Below are 26,743 nucleotides of genomic sequence, written 5' to 3' on the forward strand. Positions count from 1 at the left end.
AAAAAGACACCTCTCTCGCTTTGCCTAGCATGTGAACAAGTTGAAAAAATCTGTCAAATTTATAGTCATACAGAGGAACAACTGTTGATTCAAAGAGTGGTAAATAAAATCTACCCTACTTTTATTGTTGATTAAGCCTTTCACTACTGCTTTATTGTTTTCTAATTCTAATTGGGTTTTTGTGACCTATTACACTGCGCACTTTAACTGACGAAAAATCTGCTGTATGCCAGGTTGTCAGTTATCAATGCATTTATTGCCTCTCAATTCCAACTTCACTCTTAATTGCCCATTCTATGATAATGAAGGTAAACTTGATAATTCTCCTTTCTCAGTTGGCCCATTATTTTTTGTCAGTAGAGTGTGCTGGACAGGCACTAGAGGAGGAAGGGAATTCTCTTCCTAGTTCTCTAGGCAGGATCCTGCAATAATCTCTGTCTCTATGGCAAGGTGCTCAGCTTCTAGCAGCACACTTGGCTTTGCGGCAGAGTGTTTCAGTGTAGCACCTCTTGTGAATGGCTCCCTTTTACACTCACTTGGGTGGCTTTGCAGTAGAGTGTTGTTCTTCTGGAATTTTCCCATGAATCACTTCTCCTCTTACACCCACAGGCAGTTTCATAGGAAGATCTGAGGTTCAGTTCCCTCACATGGTGACCACTGTTGGCACCTTAGGGAACAGAGTCTCAATAAGTGATGCTGGCATGGTACCTCACAATGGATGGCTTCTTAAGCATCTCCCCTTGGGCAGCTTTGCAGCCTCAAAAATTGTTCAACCTTCTGTTGAGTCTTGAACATGCTCTCTCTCAAGAGGTATGGATATCAGTCCCAGGAGAAAGACCTCTCCCAATTTGTTACTCAATCGATTGCTATATCTCAAAACTACTGCATAGGAACAGTGACTACTCCCTGTGTCTTTTATTTTTATATTTTAAAAGTCTTCTTTACTCCTTATTGACTATTTCCATTTCTCCAATCTCCAGTTAGAGTTAACAATTATTTATAATTAAATTTCTATTTCTAAATCGTTGTATGGTTTCACCACATTCATATCCAGGAAGTGATTGATACACTAATTAGATCCTGACTGATACACTCAGCTGAGGCTATTCAATGATGATCACATCACACAGATTCCTGAATATGAGAGGTTGGGGAGCATGGATAGCACTAGCCTAGGAATATGATTTCTGGCTATGGTTTTTCTCTTTGAGACAACTCTTTCAGGCATTATCATCAATATTATTAACAATACCACTCTACCCTTATGCATTATTTATAATAATTATAAAAAACACACTATTTAGATTACATTGCTATGCCATGTGTCAGGCATTGTAAAATGTCAGATATTGCAATAAACGTTTTTTACACTTTATCTCACTTAATCCTTGCAATCACACCATAAGAAAGATATATATCATTTTGGGTATTTTAGGCAAGAAAAATGAGGTTCAGGAAACATAAGTGATTTCCATAAGCTCAGAGCTCATAAGAGGTAATGTTGTTTTCAATACAAGCTGTCTGATTTCAAAGCTTATGTTCTAAACTGTTATTCTATGCCATCTCACCTGTCACTTCTCAGTACAAGCATCTCTTATGCATAATGCATAATAGAGAGATTGTATTCTCTCATTTATGGATTTTTAATTTTAAACATATCCACCATAGTGTTCACCAAAGTTCATGATCATATCCTATCCTGTCCTATCCTATCCTGCCCTACCCTATATCCTTGCAGGCAATTTTGCTTCAATTATCTTTTCTACTTACTTGAAATTCTCAGAATACCAAATTCATAACTGTATTCCTCAGTGATTTGGCATATGCTAATCTCCCTTTCCATTATTTTTTCCTATTTTTTCTTCTCTTTCTGACAAATATCTACTTATCCTTATGATTCATTTCATGTTTAGGACTTCATCCTCTGATCTCATAAAATGTTGTACACACTCATTTATAGTCATTTGTTGGATGCCTTAGTTTCAGGATCTTCTTAACTAGATTTAGAACTGGGGTTTAGGAGGAGAGAAGAACCATTCCAAGTTTATATTTTACTTCCAGAACCTAGCATCCACATAAGTGGCTATTAATTGAGGAAATAAAATTAGAGAGTGCTGCTGATGGTAACACTATGCAAATGACTACACAGGCAGAGAAGCCATCAGATGCAGGATAAAAAAGAGAACAGAACTCAGGTCACTTTCTGGATATGAACGCACAACATCCTGAGGAGAATGGGATTCTTTTGGTGTAAGCCCATAACAGGATTTCAAGACAGCAGTGAAGACCAAGCCACAAAACAGCCCTCAGTTTTATATTTATCACAATATTAGCAGCCTCCTCCTTCTAAACACAGATTAAAAGTCTCAAGGGAAGAGGCAGTGAAACTAGCGGCACCTGCTTTCCTTCCAACCCTCTATGGATGACAGAGGGAACTAGCATAAGAGTGGTTGGGGAGGAGCAACGGGGATCGCAAAACATAAGGAAACCTCAGCAGAACAGGAGAATCTTTAGGCAAAAGAACTTAGTGCACACAGGGCTGTGAGGTTCTGGACAACTGAAGAAAGAGAAGACGTCTATAAGGCTAAACAAAATAGTTGATTTAAATAAAATATAGCAAAAATATAAACCCCAAATGAATCCTTTTCTGAGGGAAATGAAGAATAGGCAGCAGGGTCTACTTCCACATATATTAACTATTTACAACCTCTCTTCTCATGGAGTCCAAGATATAGATATATTTTCCTGAAGTCTGCACCTAGCCTCTCATTTCTTTATGTCTTAACGGCCTTGACCTCTCATGTGCCCACCTGAGTAAGAGACACAGAAATGATTTAAAAACACCAATGCAGTGCAAATAAATGCTCTTTATTAGGCAGAAACCAGATGCCCAAACCCTTCAAAAAATTCCCATGTGGGGAATTTGTTGTTAGGCTCTGGGGCGAAAAGGGCCCTTCCTGGAAAGCAGAAAAGGAAGCTTAGTGGTACTTGTGAGCCAGGGCAGTGGCCACACCAACCACCACCTTCTGATAGGCAGCCTGCACCTGCGGGGTGAATTCCTTGCCAAAGTTGCGAGCCAGCACACACACCAGCACGTTGCCCAGGAGCTGTGGAGAAGAGACAAGAGACATGGTCATGGTTAGCAGCCAGGGCCCAGTTTGGGCTCAGAATACTCCAGGCTCATCCCAAGCTGTGCCCCTAGAACTTAAGCAGAAAAATAGCTGGACCTTAGATGTTACTGTTGGTGCAAATCCACTCATATCAGCCTGAATTTTTACTTAGTAACATTGCTCGCTTTCTGCCTTAATCCAGAACTTGTTATCATTGTTATTCTTTAGAACCATGCCAAGCAGCAATAACACATTTTATCCTCCTTGCTTTGAAAGGAGGAGATAAAGGAAAGAAAGTATTAGATAATTTTCAGTGGATTAAAAGAAGAAAATTGTTTAAATTAAACACTCAAAATAAAAAGTTTAGAAATAAAGAGGAGACGTTGCAAAGAACAAAGAGAAAAACAAGGATGAATAAGAGGAAACAATGGTTGTGAACAAAGAGGGCAGAATAAACTACAGGGCCCTGCAGAGTCCAGAAGGATGCAACCAGAGTACCTGGTGCCCATTTTAAACTGCGTCCTGACATCTATGCCCTGTCCCTATGGCATGAGCGTGACTATAAAAAGGAAGAAGAGGGTGAACATCGAGGGCCCCAGAGACTCACCCTGAAGTTCTCAGGATCCACGTGAAGCTTGTCACAGTGCAGCTCACTCAGCTTAGCAAAGGTGCCCTTGAGGTTGTCGAGATTCTTCAGACCCTCACTGAAGGAGTCTAGCACTTTCTTGCCATGAGACTTCACCTTAGCATTGCCCATAACAGCAGAAGCAGAGGACAGGTCCCCAAAGGAGTCAAAGAACCTCTGAGTCCAGGGGTAGACCACCAGCAGCCTAAGGGGGAACACAGCACAGAGGACAGAGGGAGTCAGTGCCTGGAAGAAACACAGGGGACTGCTCTGTCCCCACAACACCCAGCTGCCATTCACTCTTCTTACAAGCCTGCCTTGGAACCTGGATACCAACCTGCCCAGGGCCTCACCACCAACTTCATCCACGTTCACCTTGCCCCACAGGGCGGTGACGTAACCCTTCTCTTCACCAGTCAGATGCACCATGATGTCTGTTTGTGTGGTTGCTAGTAAACACGGTTGTGTCAGAAGCAAGTGTAAGTAGCAGCTGGCCCTGCTCTTCCTTTTATGCCCAGCCCTGGCTCTGCCCTCCCTGCTCCTGTGAGCAGATTGGTCCAGACCAGGGTGTGGTTCTGCCGGGTGAGGCCTGAATGATGATAGCCATACCTGTCCTAGTCAGTTCTCGCACTGGCTTATGAATCTGACTCCAGACCCTCAGCCTTCTCTCACTAGATATATCCCAGCAGTATAAATTGCTACTTAAAATCATCCTCTTTGGAAATTTTACTTGTATCTTTTTTTCTTTTTTTTTTAAGAATCACAGCCTGGTAATCTCTTAGAGATTGCCTCTTCAGTTTTCTTATTCCACAAATGAAGAATCCAAGTTCCAGAAAGTGGAAGGGATGTGCCCACTGCGGTTCAACTTACGAGTATATGGATGGCTCTCCTCCTGTGTCTTCAGAGTACACAAAATATTTACAGCGACAGCAGGGATGAAACTTCTGCCCCAGTTCTAAGTATGTCTTTCTTTTCTTGGTTTGGATTAAATCCTTCTGGTAAGAAAATATATACTCATTCTTTTTTTTTTTTCTTAATTTAGTCACATAACCAAATAAATAATGATCAAAAATAGAATAAATATGAATCAAGAATGTCCTGAGAAGTAGTTACCCTGTTATTTTGGGGGGATCCACAGATGGAAACATGTACAGACCTCTCAATTTTGTAAGAAATAAAAAAAAGTGAAAAATCAACAACAACCCAAAGTCATTAGTAACCGTGAGGGAAGCAATGTTTTCAAAGACTCACCAAGGACATATAATTTGTTTCTTCCTGGACCAATCTTGGAAAGTGTCTGGCAGAACCAAGAAGCTTCTCTGTGACTTAAAAGAAAGGATAGGAAAGGGGAAAGGTATTCCAGCCTTGGTTCATATTATTTTATTTTTTTTTCCCTTAAGCCACTAAGAATGCTCTGTGCATAATCATTTCTTTGATTCAAATTCATCACCCATAATTTCATTTTCTATATATATTTTGTTTATTTAAACCTTCTTTTGCTAACATTTACTATTCTATCCCTACAGCTTTTCCAATACCCACCCCACACACACACTCCACTGAGTTCTTTCCCCCCATGTAATAAATTCTGTTCACTTCTCAGACTAAGGGCAAAAATCTGAAGTATAGAATTCTGCTCCTTGCTATTAAATGATGCAATAATAAGATCAAAAGCAGCAAGTAGTCCTGCACTCAGCGTAGGATCCCCAAGTTCCCTGAAGGCCTGCTAGTTATTTTCTCTCTTTTTCATCATCTCTACTTCCTGCATCTTTTCCCCTTCCTGAATTTCCATTTCCTTTTAGTAAGGAAAGGGCCATACATTTTTTACTTTCCATGTTTCTCCCACCTTACAATCTTCCTTTGATTCAGGTGCCCCGATGTCTAGAATCACCTTTCTCGCTCTTCTGCCATCACTGGCAACAAACCTGTAACAGAAATCTCTTATCATTTCAGCTGTAATACTCTGAGACTCCAACTACAAAAACATTTTTAGGAGAACCAGAAGAAAAGGACTTTCCTATTTCTAGTTGTTCCAATTAAATTCATAAAAATCCTACTTCCCTTCCTCCATTCCCCAAAGTACTTTCTCCATTATTGCTAGAGAAATAAAGATTCCTCACCCCCTTTACCTGTCCCAAGCCTCAGCAAGTACTTGTGAACAAACTCACTATGATTATTCTCAAATATGTGGGAAAGGCTTGGCTCTTGTCTGGCTATCTGGAAGTTAGGTCAGAATTACATTCCCATAAAAGATTATAGGTGTAAAGGGATAGAATTTAAATATTTTCTATTTATTTGCATTCTTCTCTAAAACCCTGAAGCCAAGAAGATCTTACTTTGGTCTAACACTGGGGAAAGATTCCACATATTGACTTTTAGGAAAAGAGGTCTTTCAAATATTTTAAATGTTAAAAAAAACAACAACAAAACACCATTTGGTTTGACCTTTATATTTTGAGTTTTGTTTCATTAAATTTGAACCTCTGTTAGCTTCATTGTTGTTTTACATTCAGATTGTTTTCAAAACATTATTTCAAGCTCCTGATATCAGAAGTCAAGCATATGTATATAAAAGGAGAGCTTCTAGGGAAAGTTTGTCTTTTGCAGAAATTCTGTGTCACAGAAAATTCACAGATCTTACTAAATAATAATATAGAATACATTTATATTTTGCTGTAAATAGCCACATTGTCAAGGCTACAGCTTTGGCATCTAGATTGACAGAAATTAGCCCATAATTAAAGACTTCCTTTACATTTCCTGTTCTCAGAAGTGGTTTCCCTAAGTTTTTCTATTGCATCTTCTACCTTAAGCCTTCTTTGGACATGAATGACCTATGGGCCACTCTTTTGTACTGGCCATGACCACAGCTACCATTATCCTCGTTTCAGGACAGAAGTCACTGCACTCTTTCATCGTTGCTACTTAGTATGACTGAAGAGTTAAACAGACTTTTCCTTCTATTACCTGTAACCCTGCAGAGACAATGCTGCAAGCTGTAATAAGACATGAAAAGCTGACATACCAGAGAAAAATAAGGAAGAATGAATGTGGTTTTATTCAGAGCCTCAATTTCAAATCCAGATCAGCATTCAAAGGTTCTGGAAAGCTTCTTAGGCCCACTGCCATCTTCACTATTATGAGCTTACTTCTACCCTGTGAAGGGTACCACAGGATATCTGCTTTACTTCCAGCCCCACTGAGCACTAAACACACACACACACACACACACACACACACACACACACACACACACACACTCCCCAAGAGAGACAGAAGTTTTCTTACTTTACTCATCTGTCGGGTTTACCAAATTCATAGTGTTCTATACCAGAATGGGCTTAGTTTGAGTATGATTAAGAGGCTAAGTATTACCTTCCTTCAAGAAAATTATGACATTCACCCAGAGATGTATGGTTTGTTGTTCATTCTAAAAATTACACTCAACTAGAACACTTTTGTACATGCTCTAGTGCTCAATTTAAAATTCCCCAAGAAGACCATTTCAGCAACATAACCTGTATTTTTCTCAGTGGAACAGTTATTTTTTACTCTTCTCCCCTACATGTACAATCTCTTGGTTACCTCAGTTTAGCATCCATTCAAAAATTAAATTAAATTTAAAAAAATTAAATGAAGTAAAATTGCTACAAAAAGAACAGAACTCATAGAAACAAAGAACATAAACACAGAATGGTTTAGGAATAGGATAGTTTAACTCATTTTTTAAAAGTCATATTTCTCTGTAAAAAGCAATAAATTCAGTATAGCCATAACAATAATGTTTCAGTCTGTAACTTTCACATTAATATTTCCTCCATTGGTTTCAGGTTTTTATTCAGAATTAACCGTTTGTTTTTTTTAATCTCACTAAGTGGGCCATGATGTTGATTTATGGAGAGCAAATGGACAGTCTCTCCCAAGTTAAATTTGAAACTGTACATGTTTAGAAGTAAAATCTTGGCTTCAGTATGGGCACCCTTTACAAATATATAAAGCATTAATTCATAAGGCCAAACATCCAGGGTACTGCTCTGAGGCTCAAGAGATGGATCATCTAGAATACTATGCTAAATTCCCTTGACATTAAATTGTGTTATCTTGAAATATTTGTAGAATTTAATTCACAATATTAGTTTGCTTTCTTTCTTTCTCCTCCCTTCCCCTCCCCTTCTCCTCTCTTCTCCTCTCCTCTCGTCTCCTTTCCCCTTCTCTGTCTCTCTCTCTGTCCCCCCTCTCTTTCTTACCCTGCCTCCTCTTTCTTTCCATCTTTCTTCCTCTCACACAAATACCCCATTTTCATTAAAACATATTGAATATAATCTATAAAGCAACATGATAGGGAGGAAATAGAAATAACCATAGGGTAAGTTATCAAATAAAATCTTAAGGGATTAATTCTACTCCTAGACTTTTACAGAAGCTCTGCTCTAACAAAGAATGAGAATATAATAAGTTGCCAAATCTCTTTCTATCCCTCAACCTACTCACTCTCAATGTGAGTAGTACTCGCTTGCCTAGTATATTATAATTGTGCTTGATGCAAGTCCCATATGTTCTATCGAATTCTTCAGTATTGCAATTTTTTAGACCTAAATTCTTGTCTAGATTCATTAGCTAGCTCCAGAGTTGACAGAATAAAAGAGGGTAGAGAAAGCCTTTATATATTTTTGTTCTTTTCATAATCATTTGGAGGAAAGAAGGGTACTTTGTTTCGCCCTTTCCAATCCATGAAACCCACAGTGTCTCTTAACCTCTTTCAAATCCCCTGTAAGTCTCTTCTTGTCTGAATATCTGATTTTTACAGAGACATTTTGTGGTCAGGAGTGTGAAAACAATCTCCCTCACATTTCCCTGCTTCTGGGATATAAGCCTGTGATTCTTAAAGATCCTATTCAGATATAAAGAGCTCTCAGTGTCTACTGTGTACAATGAAGAAAAAAATGATATAAAAAGTCTCTGCCCTCAGGCAATTCAAAATGTAGTGCTGAAACCATGAATTGTAGTGCATTGTCTATATCCTGGTAATATAGGCAGAGTTATTATGAAAACACTTTCAAACAGGTTCTGATTATGATAGTCAAGTCTAAAATTAATTAACAGGAACATGATATAGATTTAAAGAAATGCATACAAGTTAGAAGCTTCTACTCACTTATATGTGGAATCTAAAGAAAAGAATAACTGAATGAACTAATCAGAAATAATCTCAGAGACATAGAGGAAAAACTGAGGGTTGCTAGATGGGAAGGGGGGTGGGAATAAGGGAAAAGGTGAGGGGATTAGAAAGCATAATCACTAACCACAAGATTGCCACGGGGATATGAAAGTCAATTTGGGGAATGTAATCAGTAATGTAAAGATTTTGTAGGGTATCCAATGGACACGTGTCCCATCAGGGAGACCACCTCAGGGATGATGTGGATGCCTGATCACTGCACTGTACACCTGAAGCTGAAGCTGAACAATAATGAATGTCAACTACAAGTTTATATATATATATATATATATATATATATATATATATATATATATACATATACACATATATAGTTACAAGAAGTGGAGTACAGCGTTAGGAATTGAGAGAGTGGAAATGTAATGGCTGTGTGCGATGTCAGAGGGGTAGTAAATGGGAGGAGGGGATTTATCACTGTGTAAGGGATACAAATGACAAATGTTTAACTATTACATTGTTTTGTACACCTAAAAATAATTAAAAAATAAAGAAGCTTCTAGAAATCCTTCAAAGATATTTTACTACCTATAATCGGAAAACAAAAGTCTGATCAGTACTTTACATTGTATATTATAGCATTAATACCCAAGGAATTCTGTGCAATGGTCAGAATTGTCCTTTGGTCTCGGGAATTTTAAAACAAGGAATAATTATCCATTAATTCACTTATTTCATTTAATAAATATTTGCTTATGTCTATGTAGGAACTTAAGGCACAGTAGTCATGTAGGATACTATAAAACAGGCACAAATGTTTATACAGCATGGAGAATGAGTGTGATAAATAAAAAGAAATGTGGAAAATGGGGCAGGGGTGGAAAAATTTTCTTACGCAATATTGAAAAGTTCATTGAAGCCAGGGTCACCAGTGATATTCAAGCTTAAACTTTGCCTGAAGGGGAGGGAACAGGAACTAGTTTTGGAGGTGTTTTGGGACAAGTGAGAGAGGGAGGTTATTCCTTAGAGCAGGAATACTTAATGGAATAGAATATTATGGGCTACAATGTGCAGGCAAAGGAAGTAGAAAAAAAGAAAACATAACAGTGTCTTGAACAACAATTATGTCTCTAATTGAGCACATTATATTTTGAGTAATTGTAGAAAATATATCAGAGCATTAGACTGAAGACCATATCATTGGTTTGAGGTTCCCCACAGAACCCCTGTTATGCCTGTATTGTCTCTATATGTCAACCCTTCTTGACAATTCCTATGCTTTGGAGGTAGAGGTATCATCATTAGTGAATGTGTTTGACCCCTTTCCTTTTCTCATTTCCCTTGACCTCTTTCTATAAGACACAAGATCTCCACATGTGCAGGTCCTCAGAGAATTTACCATAACCCCTGAGGGAAAAAAATAATAATAAAATAAGTGAAATGAATCAAGAAGTTGAGCTGAAAGTTCTTTATTAGGCAGAAGACATACCCTTGAGGGTGGGCATTATTTCCCCAAGTTCAAAAGATGGAATCTAGGGAAACAGGGTCTTCCAATAGTAACCAGGAAACAGGCCAGGATCTCAGTGGTACTTGTGAGCCAGGGCAGTGGCCACACCAGCCACCACCTTCTGATAGGCAGCCTGCACCTGCGGGGTGAATTCCTTGCCAAAGTTGCGAGCCAGCACACACACCAGCACGTTGCCCAGGAGCTGTGGGGAAGAGATAAGAGACATGGTCATGGTTAGCAGCCAGGGCCCAGCTTGGACTCAGAATACTCCAGGCTCATTCCAAGCTGTGCCCCTAGAACTTAAGCAGTTACCCAGCAGTTGCAGGAATGGGGTAAATAAACATATATACATGATTAACAGAGAAATCAAGCTTGGCTTCTGAGAAAGGGGGTAACAAAATCATTTTCTTTTGCCGATACTTGAGGCCAAATTTATCCTCAGGTTATCCCCACCAGCATAAATGAGTAAATATATATGCATTTATGTTATATATACTATATATATACATATATACATATATACACATACAATATGTGCATATATAATATAATATAAATACATAAAATGTATATATACTATATATTTGTATATTTTATCATATATTATATACTAATTATTGATTAATTAATGAGAGGATGGGCTGTCTTTTAGCAGCTATTGCTACTCTACTTCCTACTTCTGGTCTTATCATGCTCAAATATTCCCTTTCCTTTTCTTTCCATTGAGTCTTGACTCTATAAAGCTCTGATTACTTTTTAATTTTGAAATTAGTTGGAGCCTCTAGAATCATATCCTGTGCCCTTTTTTTTTGAGGCACATTTACAATCCCCATGTGGAAGATTTTTCCAAGGGTAGAAGTAGCAGGTGAGAGCTGGTATATGTAATTTGGGTACTAGGTAGGGAAAAGGAAATTAGGGGGGGAGAAGAGAGAGAAGTAAAAGATAACACATTAAATAAACAGCTTAATTTAAAAAGCAAAGTTGTGAGAAAGGAAACAATATGGAATGTTGAAAGAAAAAATAGAGAACTATATATATTTTGAAAAGCATTAAATGATGACACATAGTAAAGTAAAAAGGAACATGGAAAAAGAACATGCAGGGGAAAAAACCAGAGTGAAAGACTGACTAGAAAGTGAAAAGAAAATAGTGGAACATCTAGACTCACCCTGAAGTTCTCAGGATCCACGTGAAGCTTGTCACAGTGCAGCTCACTCAGCTTAGCAAAGGTGCCCTTGAGGTTGTCGAGATTCTTCAGACCATTACTGAAGGAGTCTAGCACTTTCTTGCCATGAGCCTTCACCTTAGCATTGCCCATAACAGCAGAAGCAGAGGACAGGTCCCCAAAGGAGTCAAAGAACCTCTGAGTCCAGGGGTAGACCACCAGCAGCCTAAGGGGGAACACAGCACAGAGGACAGAGGGAGTCAGTGCCTGGAAGAAACACAGGGGACTGCTCTGTCCCCACACATCCAGCTGCCATACACTCTTCTTACAAGCCTGCCTTGGAACCTGGATACCAACCTGCCCAGGGCCTCACCACCAACTTCGTCCACGTTCACCTTGCCCCACAGGCCGGTGACGTAACCCTTCTCTTCACCAGTCAGATGCACCATGATGTCTGTTCGTGTGGTTGCTAGTGAACACGGCTGTGTCAGAAGCAAGTGTAAGTAGCAGCTGGCCCTGCTCTTCCTTTTATGCCCAGCCCTGGCCCTGCCCTCCCTGCTCCTGTGAGCAGATTGGCCCAGGACATCGCAAAAGTTCACTGGTTTGTGAGAATATAAAATGCACCCTCATTTTCAGTTCCCTTTAAAAGGTCTTGAAATTGGCTGGTCTAGGTCTTGAGTATCTTGACTCAGAAACTTTGCTCTTCCTATACTTATTTCCTGACCACATCTCCTTCAGTAGTGGCTTCTACAAATATACATTTAGTCTCATTTATGCACAGATGTTTTAATCTGATATTGTGGAATGTATCTTAGTTTAACTCATCCAATTCTTTCATTTTGTAGATAAGAAAACTAAGTCCTAGAAAGCAGAATGTTTATCAAGTAGACTCTATATGGAACTTTTCTTTGTCACTAAAGATATTTATAAGTGGTTGGAATACATAAATATTTAGCCATAACTATAATTTCTCTTCTTTCTACATCTTCGGTAAATAACCCCATTCAGAAAACACTTTTTTTTTTTCATTCCTTCATTGAAATAAATGTCCATTGAAATAATGAAAGATAATCAATATTGTCTCTACCAACTACTGAAATGTGTTTGGGAGCATGAATTATAATGGGAACAATTTAATTAAAGATAAAGAAAAATACCTGAAACCTATAACATAGTTGTTTAAAACTATGAACTGACTAAAGAAAGAATGTAGAGAGATTGAAAAAAGATTTACCTTATTCAGCCACATTAAGTCTGACTGGGTTTCAGGGAAATTCCCCATCTGTGTCCCCAGGGAAAAAGTGGAGTTAGACCCAGGAATAAAGATTCAAAGAAAATTTCACTCTTTTCTCAATTCAAATAATACTACAGTTATATACAAACACATACCCACCAGTATAGTGGAAGGATGGAAGGAAGGAAAAAGGCAAGAAAGGGAGGAAGGGAGAAAGGGAGGGAGGAAGGGAGGTGGGGAGAGAGGGAGGAAGGTGGAGAGGGAGGGAGACTCTAACAGAAGGAAAGAACAAAATGAAAGAAGAAGAGAAGGAAAAAGAACATAAAGAAGATGAAAGGAGAAATTGAGAATTCCAAAATTTTCCAAAGATGTAGATTAACAAAGACATTTATACGATGCTAGTGAGAGTGTAAAATAGTTGAATGCTTCAGAAAATATTTTATAGTATCTACTAAAGCAGAATGTATGCCAAACCTCTGATCTAGTGATTATATTGTAGATATAAAGAAATGCATGCTTGTGTGTGTCCTAACAATGTCTAGGAATGCTTGAAACATTAATATGCATAAGAATCTCAAACTAGTAGCAACTTAAATGCTCCTCATTTGGTGGAATAAATGAATTATTGTTAGTAAAAGAATGAAATATTACACAGCAATTAAAAGAATCTACTACTGCTTCACATGCAACAATACAGATGAATTGTACAACATAATGTTGATTAAAAGTAACCAGAGACAGTAATTCAAACTATATGATTCATATATAGAAAGATGGACAATGTGACTTTAATTTAGATCACAATGGAGGAGGTATTACATGATAAAAAGGTACAGAGGAGCAATGAGTGATCTATAAACTATATTATAATTTTTCTTTAACCTGAAAGCCAACAAAAACTATTGAAAATTCAAGATAGTGGGTAGCATGATTTGATTTATATTTTTCAAGAAATATTCTGGCTTCAGTGTATAAATGAATTTTAGGAACAGGATAAATGAGGGACAAATAGGATGATATTATAGAGGAGTTGAAGTAAAAATGTCATCTCTATTTTCAGGTTTAAGCAATGAACAATGGGGAACAGAGAAGAAGGGTAAGTTAGTAGGAATTAGTTAAGAAAAGATCAGGAATTCAATCTTGGACATTTTGTATTTGATGAACTCTTGAGCAATCAAAAATGGGATACTAAGCAAATAGATTTATGGGTCTGGAGTTTGGAAAGAATACAATCAGGTCAAAAGGACACAATGAAACAGGGCACAGCGGAACAGATTGTAGTGCTACTGCTACCTTTTCAAAAATGACAGACAATGGACTTCACAAATATCTCCTTGAAATTTTAGAACTTATTTGTAAAGTAGGAATCATTATCCTATTTTATAAACGAGGAAATTAATTCTGAAAAAACATTAACTAAACTTTGCAAAGCGATGGGGATGTAATTTGATCTTTGTTAATCCCAAAGCCCTGGCTTTTCACTTCTATGCCAGGAAATGGGTACAGGAATTTGAGTTGACTACTGCAAAAGTGGCTGCGGTCTTTGCCAGCTCTAAACAACAGACTTCTAGGCATTTCCTGTTCTGTCAATAGAGTTCTTTTTTATCATTCACCAGACAAAGAACCTTGCTGTCGTCTGTGACCTCCACTCTCGATTTCACTACGTTCCCGGTCCTTCAGAATCTTTGCCACAAAGGTCCCTTACTTAATATTTTCTTAGGTTCATTACTCCTGTCAAGTTCATTCTTTTACCTATACTTCATTATAATCTCAGCAAACTCCTATGGCTATACCCAAGTTACACCCCATCTTGTTAGTTCTATACCCACACATGGATCAGTTTCCCATTAATTATATCCCTCTGATTTGCAAGAAACTTCACTAGTTCTTTTTGCTTCTAACAATAGCACTTTTTCCTGCTTTTACTGGTCTCTCTAGCAGCTTCTCTAATTTTATACCACCCCATTGCTTTTTTTTTTTTTTTTTAAGATTTTTATTGGGGAAGGGGAACAGGACTTTATTGGGGAACAGTGTGTACCTCCAGGACTTTTCCAAGTCAAGTTGTTGTCCCCCAATCCCAGCCTCAGAGGGCACAGCCCAGCTTCAGGTCCAGCCCCTTTGTTAGTTGCAGGGGGTGCAGCCCACCATCCCTTGTGGGAGTCGAGGAGTCGAACTGGCAAACTCGTGGTTGACAGCCCACACTCCAACCAACTGAGCTATCTAACCACCTGGGAGCTGAGCGGCAGCTCATTGACTTCACTGCAGTTGCAGAGGGCGCAGCTCGCTGACTCATGTGGGAATCGAATGGGCAGCCCCGCTGCCCAGAGCCCACGCTCTAATCTACTGAGCCACCCATCTGCCACCCACTGCTTAAAAAAAAAAAAAAGAAAGAAAGAAAGAAAAGGAAAAAAACTTTTCATTTGATATTTTATTTTGGAAACATAATCTGGCAAGTTGCACAAGTTTGTATTCATATTTTTTTCAATATATTATATGGAAACAATATAATTGTTGAATGAGTTCTTTGAATCTTAAATGCACACATTTGATTAATTCATATTTAGATGTATTGATTTGGGTAATTTTATACATGATTGCCTATTTAAGCAATATTTCATTAATCTTATTTTTTTTAAATTTATTGGGATGACATTGATTTGTAAAACTATATAGGTTTCAAGTATACGTTTCTATAATACATCATCTATATATTGCATTGTGTGTTCACCACATACTTCTTTTTTTATTAAATTTATTGGGGTGACAATGGTTAGTAAAATTACATAAGTTTCAAGTGTACGTTTCTATAATACATCACCTATATATCCCCCCACCCACTGCTTTTAAAGGGCCCATTTCTCTTCTATCACTGATTCACGGGTTTATCATTTTCTCATATAAATGACCTTTTATCTTCATCAAAGGCTTAATGTAATTAGAAGTATGTTCCATGTCACAGAACTAGCAGATAAAACAGATTCAAAACAAGGCTCTCAGTTCATCATATACTTTAGTGATGGTTCCTCCATTAATACCATTGAAGACACTAGGGAAAATTTTAGCGCATGACCCCTGACTGAGTCTGTGGAAAACCCCAAATTCACTGCACTACAGCAGATAATAATAATGTTTCTTATAGTAAGTAAAAATGAGCTCTATCTTGAGTTTATGCAAATAACAGCATACATAGGACCTATACTGTGAGCTCTAACAGGTCCCTACTCACAATCAAACATCTTCTTGCATGTCTGGAGAATACCTCTATTCCCCCACTTTTTCTAAAGACATTGTCCAACTCATGAATCTACTTTTTCTTCTTAGGAGTAACTACCTCATCAAATCCACTCTTATCTTGCAGAATCTCACGAGTCTCTTCTCTATCCTCCCAAACTCCCAATCTCCAATACTCCCATTCTTGTAGGAGTGCTTTCTTTTAGCTGAAGCAACATAATAGATAAAGAGAGAGAGATAAGACAAGGATATTCCTTATAGAGCATAATTTTTATTTTATTTTTATCATATAGGAGTTAATTCTAGAGGCAGGGCATTGTCCCCTAGTCTTCAGGAGATGAACTCCGGAGGCATGAACAGAGCTGGACAGGCAATTCAGTGGTACTTGTAGGCCAGAGCATTAGCCACAGCAGTTGTCAGCTTCTGCCAGGAAGCCTGCATCTGTGGGGTAAACTCCCTGTTGAACTGGGTTGCCAAGACAATCACTATCATGTTGCCAAGGAGCTGGGGAAAGAGTGAGGAGAAAAAGAAAAATAGTACAGAGTAAAGCTGGCCTTTGCAATAGACACAACACACGTTTCCTTCCTGATAAGAGCCTAAGCAACTTTCAGGGTCCTGCTCCCACAAAAGTACATCATTATGGACTTCACATTGGCTTCAGTGTGACTCCCAGCCATGTACCTCCTGTTGGGCTCTATTCTTCTCCCACTTGCCCTGCCAACTCATGACCCCAAAACATTGCTATGAATTGCTTCTCTCCTTTAGAGACTCTGTCTTTTTTAAAAGTAGAATTATAGTACTGCAAGGGACCTTAATGCATGCAGTCTAAGTCTCCAGATATTATATATATTCAAATTATTTGGACACTTGTGACAAACAGTTCTATGCCTTGTATACAAGAGCATTTAATCACTGCTAATGGTAGGGGTGGGACACAATCACCCATTAAAAAGATTGCTTTCACTTTGCCCTGCTTAGTCCTGGTTGTACCTTTAAGAACCATACAGACATATATTCATCCATTTTTATAGAAATTTTCAGTTAGCAAAAGCAAGCTGTTTTCTCCCTGGCTTAATTTGTATTCTCTAGGCCAAAATCATTTAGCTCGATTTTGGCCAGTGCTCTTCATAACATGTATTGTTTCAGTAATATCAGATGGCCAGTGGTCTCTACAAGTCACGGTAATTACTCTAGTTGGTCTTACCTGTAACCTTTGAAACAATCTAACAACCAAAATCTAGCCTTTTCCTGAAATATTACTTTCCCAAAATACCTCTATAGGATAAGACTAAGTGCCTGTGTTTCTTAACGTATAGAGGACACAAATATCTAAGATTAAAGAAGAAAACACAAGCATGTCCTGAACTCACCTTAAAGTTCTCAGGATCCACATGCAGCCTGTCACAGTGCAGCTCACTCAGGTGAGAAAAGGTGCCCTTGAGGTCATCCATATGCTTAACAGCATTTCCGAAGGAGTTCAGCACCTTCTTGCCATGGGCCTTGACCTTGGGGTTGCCCATTATTGCGGTTTCAGAGGATAAGTTCCCAAAACTGTCAAAGAACCTCTGGGTCCAAGGGTAGACAACTAGGAGCCTATGGGATGAACACAGACCAGATAAGAAGTTTGGGTATATAAGAAAACTGACCAATCCCTCTTTCAGGAACACCTTCTGCCTTTCTGCTCCCTGCCCTGGCCACCAGTGCCTACCTTCCCAGAATCTCGCCTCCGACAACCTCCACATTCACCTTGGCCCACAGGTTAGCAACAGCAGCCTTCTCCTCAGGAGTAAAATGCACCATGGTGTCTGAGAGCTTTCTGGTGATCACAGATGAGCCAGAAGCAAGTTTGTACTGCTGCTTCTCTGTGTGTCCTTTTATTCCTCATTTTTGGCCCCCAGGCCCTTGCTTCTCCCAATGAAATGAGACTATCGGTCAAGGGTGGATTGTCACCGCCAGGGTGGGGTTTGGACAAGGGAAGGTCAGCAAGATGGACATTTGTATAGCTGATAGTGTTGGGAGGCTCTATCAGGGGGACTCTGTTCTCTCCCCTATCATGTACTATGCAATTCATATCTCAAGCTCTCCACCACCACTATCCCTGGTAACCTACAGGCTGACCATGAGGCATGAATAGAATTAGGAAGGGGAAAAATTAGAAATCTGTTGGACATTGTGTCAGGTGTTTACATCATTCTGTTGTTCACTTAGGGTATAGAAGAAGCCACAATTCGACTTGGTTACCAATTTTTCTAAGGCTTAGATGAGGTTCATACTTTTATAATTCTTGTAAACAGGAAAAAAAACCCAGTCCATCATCAGTTTAGAAAAAGGATAGATAAAAACTGGGTAATTTAGAGAATAATTGAGCATTATCTCGTTGTTGCTGATTTCTATTAATAATCTATCCACTTGTCTGAGCAAATTTTTTCACTCTGATTATATAGACAATGTCTCTGGACAATATCATGTATCTACTCATTTGGGTCATTTAGGTGTTGGGGAAAATAGGTGTTCCTGTATTCAGTGAAGGGAGTATTAGAAGACTCCATGGAAATACGTATGGATTAAAGGAATTGTCTCTAGCGTATACTGGATCCACACTCCCTTTGCTGTGTTTAACTTCTCTTCATATCTCCTCAGGCAGAGGCAATCTTCATTGTATGCCACACAGTACTGTCGCTGTGAGCAAAGGTACTTTGGTCTCAAGCATCTCAAACAAGCATTTATAGGACTAGATAGGACACACTTCCAGTGGGGAAAGGAATAGCCTATGTAATTTTTTTTTTTTTTCTCTCAGAGGTGATTGTCCCCACATTTTGAGTTCCAGCCTTGTTTGTTTGTTTGTTTCTCCCGGAGATCTATCTTACAAATAAAACCATATGGTTTAATAATCTCCATGTGTATTTACAGAGGTACTCTAAAATTTAAAGAGTTCAGCCCAATATTATTAGAGCCAAGTTTCTGGTTTTACAAAATAAATCCTTTCTGTCTATTTGATATAGTAATAGACTTTTACCTATTCATCTTGAAAAAGACTTAAATGTGAAATGTGGAAAAGAATTGCTAAGGTGCCAAAAGCTATTTTACCATGAAAGACTTGATTATCTGTGAGCTTTCAATCCCAAGCTGTACTGATGTGAGCACTTCAGTACAGAGATATAAAGAAAAGAGTTGAATAAATTCCAAAAGGAGTTGTTTCAAGAGCAGAGGTCAATGTCCATTTCTCCATCAGGAAAGATGTTGGTATTAAGAAAGAATGTAACTACAATGCCTTCCAGTGCTTTGACAAAACCTCAGATGTGTAGCTTTCTCGCCAAGTGTCTGTGATTTCATATTGTTGCAACAATTATAACCGTACGAGTTGCAGCTTTCTATAAGTTTGCTGTGGCTGAACCAAGGAAGAAGCTATACTCAGATTTCTTCAGAAATTATGATTCCGTGAAAGATTTTGAGGAGATGAGGAAGGCTGGTATCACTCAGAGTGCAAAGTGATTTCAAAATGTAAAGAATTTCTTTATTTGATTTCCATGGAAATTTGTCAATGACCTGTGTTCCTGAACTATGAAACGTGAATATTTGGACGAAGGAATAGTTTCTCTTGATAAATAAACAATTAACAAATACTGTGGAGGGGAGGGGGGGGAGAGAGAGAGAGAGAGAGAGAGAGAGAGAGAGAGAGAGAGAGAGAGAGAGAGAGAGAGATGAAATAAAGAAGGAAGAGAAAACTTTGACCACAGCAAGGAATCTTACTTATGGGCCCGAGCTAAGGGATTGGCTCAGGGCACTTGCTCTGTAACAGCCCTAATGCTCATCTCCAACAGTGTGCATACACTGAAATCCCTCAGACTCTTGCAATTCTGAATGTTGGTGAATTCTGAATAGCCGCCTCCTATCTTCTCAGGAAACCAGACAGTGATTCTGGCAGTTACCTCTAACTCTTGCTTTACTCTCACCCTTTCTAGATAACCACTTTCCAGAGCTTTTTGATTCTTTCTTGCTCATTGCTGTTTCACATCTTTAATTTATTTCCATGCTCACTGCTCCCAGTCATCTAGACGCGTATTACATCAATGCTAGATCATCATCACCGTCATCTAACAGTTTTCCAATTTTTAACCATATATTTAAAAATCCAGTATTTATCGAGGCCAATCATGTCAGGCATTGTGTTAAGCACTGGAAATCTTAGATGAACAAAACCGCTTATCAAGTCTCATGATGCTCACATTCTAGGGGGCAGAAGAGACTGACACTAATAATTAAATCAATAAATGAAGAAAAGAATTTCAGATGATATTATGTGACAGGAAGAAGATTCATCTGATGATATGGTAGCAAGTGACGACAGAAAGGCATTACAAGGTCAGAGTGAAATATGTTGAGGGAAGAGTGGAAGGAAGCAAAGTCAGAAACATGGGCCCAGGCCTTATTATTTGGGTTCCAGAGAGTACAGTGGATATTTTCTTCTAAGGCACGGGAAATAGTAAAGATTTGTAAACCTGGCATTAGTATGCTTTCTAATCTACTGAACATCCACAGGCAGGCTCCTCTTCCTAACTTCCATGTCTATTGCATTACACTCTTGCCTATAAATGGATATTAACCTGTAGTTATACAAAAACTCCTGAGATCTGTCCTTCCTAACTAACGACTGTATGCAATTTCTTTCCTTTTCCTTTTGATCTCATTGTGCTGATCTGTTGCCCTGAGCTGGCATCTGAGCGTCTTCTGTTTCGTTTCCCCCACATACATTGCCATCTCTCTGAGCAGTTTGTAATGATCTCTTTTCCTTGTAGTGCTGTAGCCAGTCACACACTTGGGAACTGCCTTTCCTGATGGCATGCAATCAGTTTAATCTAGGCAACTCTTACCACTTAAACCATAGAGTTCTTTAGCAAAGTCCAGGATTAATTCTTTGGAGTAGACTTTAAAAAGAGTTATTCCCTGCTCTGACCTCCAGCCCCTCCTATCCCTAATCTAGCCTCATAAGGTTTTGTAACAAACCAGCTGCTTTTAGAAAATATGTTCCCATAAGTAGAACAGAATTAGAATTTTTTCCTGGACCTTACCCTCTGAAGACCTGGGTTAATTTTTCTCTACCAAATCCCCACATTGATACTTTATCTCCATTCAGATTCTTTGCCTTCACCACTGAAGTTTTCACTCAGGACCACATAATTGTCTGGTTCTGAGGAGTTCTTGGGCCATGATGCCAGTTCTCCCATTAGAACTCTCCTACATCTTTAACTTGAAGAACTCCCAATATATGTGCCTTCTAAATTTATGTCCCAAGTTTATATTTCTCTTGCTACCCTGTTGTTTTATTTTATTATCAAAATCTCTACTTCATGCAAAAATTGAATGAGAAACTTGCACACGCACACACTCAGCTCAACATATAATCCCTGGGTTGGTTTCTCACATACTTAACAACATGTGGGTCAAATATAACTGAAAACAATCACAGAAGTATTCTTAGCAGAAGATTTATTATTAGTATTAGTATTATTACTATTTCCACCACCACTACTACTACTGCTATTACTATTATTATTATTTGAAAAATAGAGTTGTTCCTTGCTAGGTCCATTTTTCAACTGGTCTTAGTCCAAGAATTAACATCAGGAAGTAAGTACCTTCTTTGCTTTCTATTGTGTGTTTGTGCAACAACTCTAAAGGGGCAGAGGTTATATTTTTCTTTGACTAGTAGTCCACACAATCATACCTAGGACATCACTGCACTTTAGAAAGCTTTGTCTCTAATTCACTGAAGTTTTTGACAAGACACACTTCCAGTGTGACAGAGTCAGACAGAGTTCCTGCTAATTTTCCTTTTCCTCTGAGAGTGATACATGATCTCTGTGATCTGATCAGGAGTCCTAAAGCTTTGAAAATCTGGCTTGATTATTTGTTCCTAAGACTAGAGACCTGGTGATCAGATAAAAATGGAGATTATGAAGTTACCTGTGAATTTGATTAGAGGAGACCTCTATCTTCAAATTATTTTTCTTTTGACATATCAGACTGCCTAGGATCATAATATTTCAGGCAAAATTCTTTCAGTTCTTATGATCTCATGTGGAGATTTGCCTGCTCATTGATGGAGACTCAGGAAAATCTTTGTAGTTATAAGCAGAAATGTTATGAGTTCTCACACTCTAAGGATGGGATGGAGACAATTTTATTGGAATGAAGGAGAAGGGAACAAAGCCTGAAGGGAATTCAAATTAGGGTCTCTTTAAGAATGGAGCATTGTGAGATAACTGCAGACAGATATTTGACCACATTTGATGGAATCAGTGTGGAACCTCTCCTAGGAGGATGACTCAGAGACCAGTGGCCAAGCCTCTGAAAGCCTTAACAACTGTAAATATGATTCTTAATCACCCTCCATCAAGCTGAGAGACTTCTGTGGTCACTTCTGTCTATGAAAAACCTTCCCATGTTCCCAGAAACTCAGACAGTGATTCCAACAGTCATCATAACCAGTGATTTTCTCTTTGCTTTCAAGGCAATCTCTTCCAAAGGCTTGCTGATGCTTCCTTGTTCATAGCTGTTCTACCGTTCTGTTCTTCTCATGGGACTGCCCGAATTCTCACCTAGAAAGCTGGTTCTTTGCAAAAGTCATGTAAGGTGTTTTCAAATAGTCTTTTGACAAATATATTGAGCTACTAATCACCATTGATTGCTCTATGTACTGGTGATTTTATTTAAGATAAACAATTCAGAGAAGGAAACTGGTTTCATGGAATTGTATTCTGTAGAGTTGGAGATACATAGAATAAGTAAATCAATCAGCAAAATAATTTTATATTATTATTTGCTGTGAGGAAAATTAATATTTTTGATGTGAGTGGGACACAATTATGTAAGCAACAATTTATTTAAGGGAGCTGGAGTTATAATGACATGAAGATGTTTGCTTTGTGAAGATATTAAGTAATAAAGATTCTAGAAGTTGGGATAAACAAATGTAAAACTCCAAGGCAGAAAAACATGCACACTCACACACATACAATACTCACATATACATATATGTAGTTGGTATGTTAGAAAGATATATAGTGGGTCAATGAGACTATATGTAAATAGTGAAGAAGGGAGTGGCCAAAGATGATGTTATAGAGGTAACAGCTGCTTAATCTCTTTAACATGATCCTTCAGTGGTGAGGAGTGAGAAGCCAATAGAGAATTTTAATCATGATAATGACATCATCTCTAATCTATTTATACTTTTATCTATAATAAGTTAATATTGCAAGAATACCTTGTTCATTCTAAACTAGCCCTGAAATTCAGGCTTTGAATTTGCCATTTTCTCACAAAATGGCCTTTTATTTAAACCAAAGCTCAATTGGCTTCAGTAATGATAGCAATTCTCATAGCTAAATATAAAATAAAAACACTATTTTTAGGAGCAAAATGTTCACATATGTGTATGAATGCATATACATATATATGTAGATAGGTAGAGTATATAGAGAACGTAAGCATCATCATTAAAAGATAAAAGTTATGTAGAAAATTAATTATCTGCATTTAGAGAGTGAAAAAGAAAGGTTTTGTTCCAAGTAGTATACTAAAGATGTTATATGTTCATTTATTTAACTCTCACAAAATAATCTTTGATGAACTTGATAAGGAAATTAGGGCTTAAGGTATTTAGTAATATATCTCAGGCCATACAACTAGCAGGTGATGCTCTAGAGCTAAAGCAGGACAATGGCTTTTTATGCCTTAGGGATGGCTCCCCTTTAGTACAATTGACAACACTTAGGGAAGAAGGCCAGTGGTTCCCGAGTTTCTTAAGATTAGATTGGGTGCACAATTTAACACTTTTTAAAATAGTAATACGTATCTCTATACAGCATCAAAAGGAATCAGGATAGGACAAAATTAAGTAATTTAGGGGAGGATTGGATGTTATTCCAGTGTTTTTAATCCATTTAATAGTCAATGTAATTATCTGAGCAAAAGATACTCCCTCTGAGTCACTGGACAATAATCTGTGGCAGATTTCATACATCTACCAATTTGTGTCAGAAAATACAGGTATTCACGTGCTGGCGGAGAAGGGTGCTCCAGTGTTCAATGTATAGAGTAGTAGAAGATTCCATGGCATAGGCTACTGATTAAGAGAACTGCCTTATTACCACCTCACTGCCTTATTACTGCCTTATACCACCTCATTCCTTCCACTTTACAGAAAGTTTTTGTCACAGTGCCCTATAAGTCCCTTCTAACTTAACTAACCCTTTCCCCACCCCAGAAAACTTCTTCCCCATCTTGCCATCCTCCCATATGCTGTAGAATCTTCCCATAATTCACATTTCTCAAAGGAGTTCTCATTTTTTCTTATGTCTCTCCCCACCCATCCCTCAGTCAATGAGACTTTTCTCCTCTAACACAAGAGAAAAAGATGGAGAAAGTACAATATTAATTTCTGATTACTGAACAGAATGTATTTTATTCAACAGAAGCTGTGCTGTCAAGGCCAAAACTCAGTCCCAATGTGTGAAAAGAGGGAATGGGAACACGAATGGGAACTGGTGAACTGGAAAGAGGATTCAATGGTATTTGTGGGCCAGAGCATTGGCAACACTGGCCACCAGCTTCTGCCAAGCCGCCTGCACATCAGGGGTGAATTCCTTGCCAAAATGAGAAGCCAGAATAATCACCAGCACGTTGCCCAGGAGCTGTTAGGTGAAAGACGAAATGATAAATAGGCATGTTGAGTAGAAGTTTCAAAAAAAAAAAGCTGTAGAAAAAAGAGCTTAATATCTACACTCCTGCCAACTCTGTACCTTAAACTGCCCCAAGGATTGTGCCTATACAATAAACTCAGATAACTTAGTCCTTAAATTCGATTCATTTTTTATGTGCCCTTTATTCAACATTCTGTCCACCTATATCCACCCTCACTCCTATTTCACCATTTTCATTTACATCTCTCCCTCTTTCATTTATCAATTGTCTAATTCCTATAATCACAGGATTTCAAGGTTTCGTGGGCTGCAGAGTAAGTTTACTTAACGTCTCCAACCAATGTCAGAACAAGCCTCCACTTACTCACCATACTGACAAGTAATTGAACATACTTTAGAAAAGTTGTATTTTTTAGATATTTGGTCTAAAATTCTTTCTCCAAAATCTCTTCCTAAATTTCAGTCACCAGGAACCACACAACATAAGGCATTTCTCTTTCCTTGAGACAAGTCTTTATCTACCCAAAGCCAAATTCCATCCCTCCTTAAGCAAGTTTGTTATTTTCTGATGTTGTTCTCTAGGATAAACACATCCAGTTCTGACAAATTTCCTGAAAAGTTTTAAGCAAACCCAGGCTGTTAGTCACTCTTTCTTGTCACTATTCCTGAGTCAAGATGGTTATGCCCACTGCTCTCTTAACACCATAACCCATAATTTCTTAGATTTTTGTCAGTTTTCCCAATCAAAGACTCAACTTCTGTTATAATCCCGAAGTAAAAAAACAAAAAGATGCCCATGAACTTCTCCTGAACTCACCCTGAAGTTCTCAGGATCCACGTGCAGCTTGTCACAGTGCAGCTCACTCAGCTTAGCAAAGGTGCTCTTGAGGTTGTCCATGTTCTTAATTGCATCTCCGAAGGAAGTCAGCACCTTCTTGCCATGGGCCTTGACCTTGGGGTTACCCATTATGGCAGAGGAAGAGGACAGATTGCCAAAATTGTCAAAGAACCTCTGGGTCCAGGGGTAGACAACCAGGAGCCTATGAGATGGAACCATATGAGATGGAAAATCTGAGACTTACAAAAATCTTAAAAGACTTCCCTAGTAATTTTTCCAGGCTTACATCCACTGTCCTTTCCCATGCATTGAATCCCAGTTCCTACCTGCCCAGGGCCTCGCCTCCAGCTTCTTCCACATTCACTTTGCCCCACGTATTAGCGATAATAGCCTTCTCCTCACCAGTAAAATGCACCATGGTGTCAGGTCTGAGAGCTTACAGAGACCACAGAGGTGTCAGAAGGAATGTCTGCTGTTAGAAGGAGTGGCCTTTTATTCTTTACTGCTGACCTTCCGACCTCCTTCTCTCCCTTGTACTTGGAAATCATTGGTCAAGGTTGAGCTGTGTCCCTCAGGGGTGGAGTCAGGTCAGGAAAGGGTCAGCAATAAAGAAGGTACTCTGGCTTGTGATAATGTGTTTGATTCCTGAGACACCCTTCCTTTGTTGGATCCTCCTTCATCCTGAACAGAATTTTTCATTCATTCCTTCTCTTGTCTCTCCATGTCATTCTCCAGGATGACATCCATCTCTCCCATTCTCTTTCTCCAAAAAAACCCATAGAGAGGAGCTATGTGCAAGATAGGGAGAGAGTTCCACTCAAAATAGTTTAATATTTGGGTCAAGGATGGTGACAGGGACAATAACAAGGTAAAAAAAATATACAGTTGACACAGAATCTCAGCCAGTTATAGGTCTCTCTCTCTCTCTCTCTCTCTCTCTCTCTCTCTCTCTCTCTCTCTCTCTCTCTCTCTCTCTCTCTCTTTTCCTAGCTCTCTTAAGGAGTGACTTATAACTAAGCCTCTGGATCTTAGTTTTCCAAATGACAAAACACATACCTGGTTACTTCAGAAAGATGAACAGAGTAGCAAAGGATACACAATAGAACTAATACCTCCACCCCAAAATACAATGCCTGAGGGTGATTTCACAGA

General features: G+C 38.6%; 4 protein-coding genes and 1 pseudogene across 4 annotated transcripts; 1 reads left to right on the forward strand and 4 right to left on the reverse strand.

The window, feature by feature from the left end:
• Positions 1–2,847: 2,847 nt before the first annotated feature.
• On the reverse strand, positions 2,848–4,230 carry LOC109436930 (hemoglobin subunit beta). The gene is made up of 3 exons (XM_019715810.3): positions 4,073–4,230; positions 3,718–3,940; positions 2,848–3,107 (listed from the first exon to the last, which is right to left on the reverse strand). Exons 1-3 carry the CDS (start codon positions 4,162–4,164, stop codon positions 2,979–2,981), a joined length of 444 nt encoding a protein of 147 aa, XP_019571369.3. The 5' UTR covers positions 4,165–4,230; the 3' UTR covers positions 2,848–2,978.
• A 6,134-nt stretch (positions 4,231–10,364) lies between these two features.
• LOC109436980 (hemoglobin subunit beta-like) lies at positions 10,365–12,100 on the reverse strand. The gene is made up of 3 exons (XM_019715866.3): positions 11,941–12,100; positions 11,587–11,809; positions 10,365–10,620 (listed from the first exon to the last, which is right to left on the reverse strand). The coding sequence occupies exons 1-3, from the start codon at positions 12,030–12,032 to the stop codon at positions 10,492–10,494; spliced, it is 444 nt and encodes a 147-aa protein (XP_019571425.2). The 5' UTR covers positions 12,033–12,100; the 3' UTR covers positions 10,365–10,491.
• A 4,211-nt stretch (positions 12,101–16,311) lies between these two features.
• On the reverse strand, positions 16,312–17,874 carry LOC109436981 (hemoglobin subunit epsilon-4). The gene is made up of 3 exons (XM_019715867.3): positions 17,757–17,874; positions 17,419–17,641; positions 16,312–16,552 (listed from the first exon to the last, which is right to left on the reverse strand). The coding sequence occupies exons 1-3, from the start codon at positions 17,846–17,848 to the stop codon at positions 16,424–16,426; spliced, it is 444 nt and encodes a 147-aa protein (XP_019571426.2). The 5' UTR covers positions 17,849–17,874; the 3' UTR covers positions 16,312–16,423.
• Positions 17,875–19,315: 1,441 nt separating this feature from the next.
• Positions 19,316–19,540, forward strand: LOC148755836 (cytochrome c oxidase subunit 6C pseudogene; annotated as a pseudogene).
• A 4,955-nt stretch (positions 19,541–24,495) lies between these two features.
• Positions 24,496–26,045, reverse strand: HBE1 (hemoglobin subunit epsilon 1). The gene is made up of 3 exons (XM_019715868.3): positions 25,918–26,045; positions 25,571–25,793; positions 24,496–24,744 (listed from the first exon to the last, which is right to left on the reverse strand). Exons 1-3 carry the CDS (start codon positions 26,007–26,009, stop codon positions 24,616–24,618), a joined length of 444 nt encoding a protein of 147 aa, XP_019571427.1. The 5' UTR covers positions 26,010–26,045; the 3' UTR covers positions 24,496–24,615.
• Between the last annotated feature and the right edge of the window lie 698 nt (positions 26,046–26,743).

The sequence above is a fragment of the Rhinolophus sinicus genome, chromosome 14 (genome assembly GCF_057876585.1).
Source record: "Rhinolophus sinicus isolate RSI-liver-muscle chromosome 14, RSI-T2T, whole genome shotgun sequence".
In the NCBI taxonomy this organism is placed as follows: domain Eukaryota; kingdom Metazoa; phylum Chordata; class Mammalia; order Chiroptera; family Rhinolophidae; genus Rhinolophus; species Rhinolophus sinicus.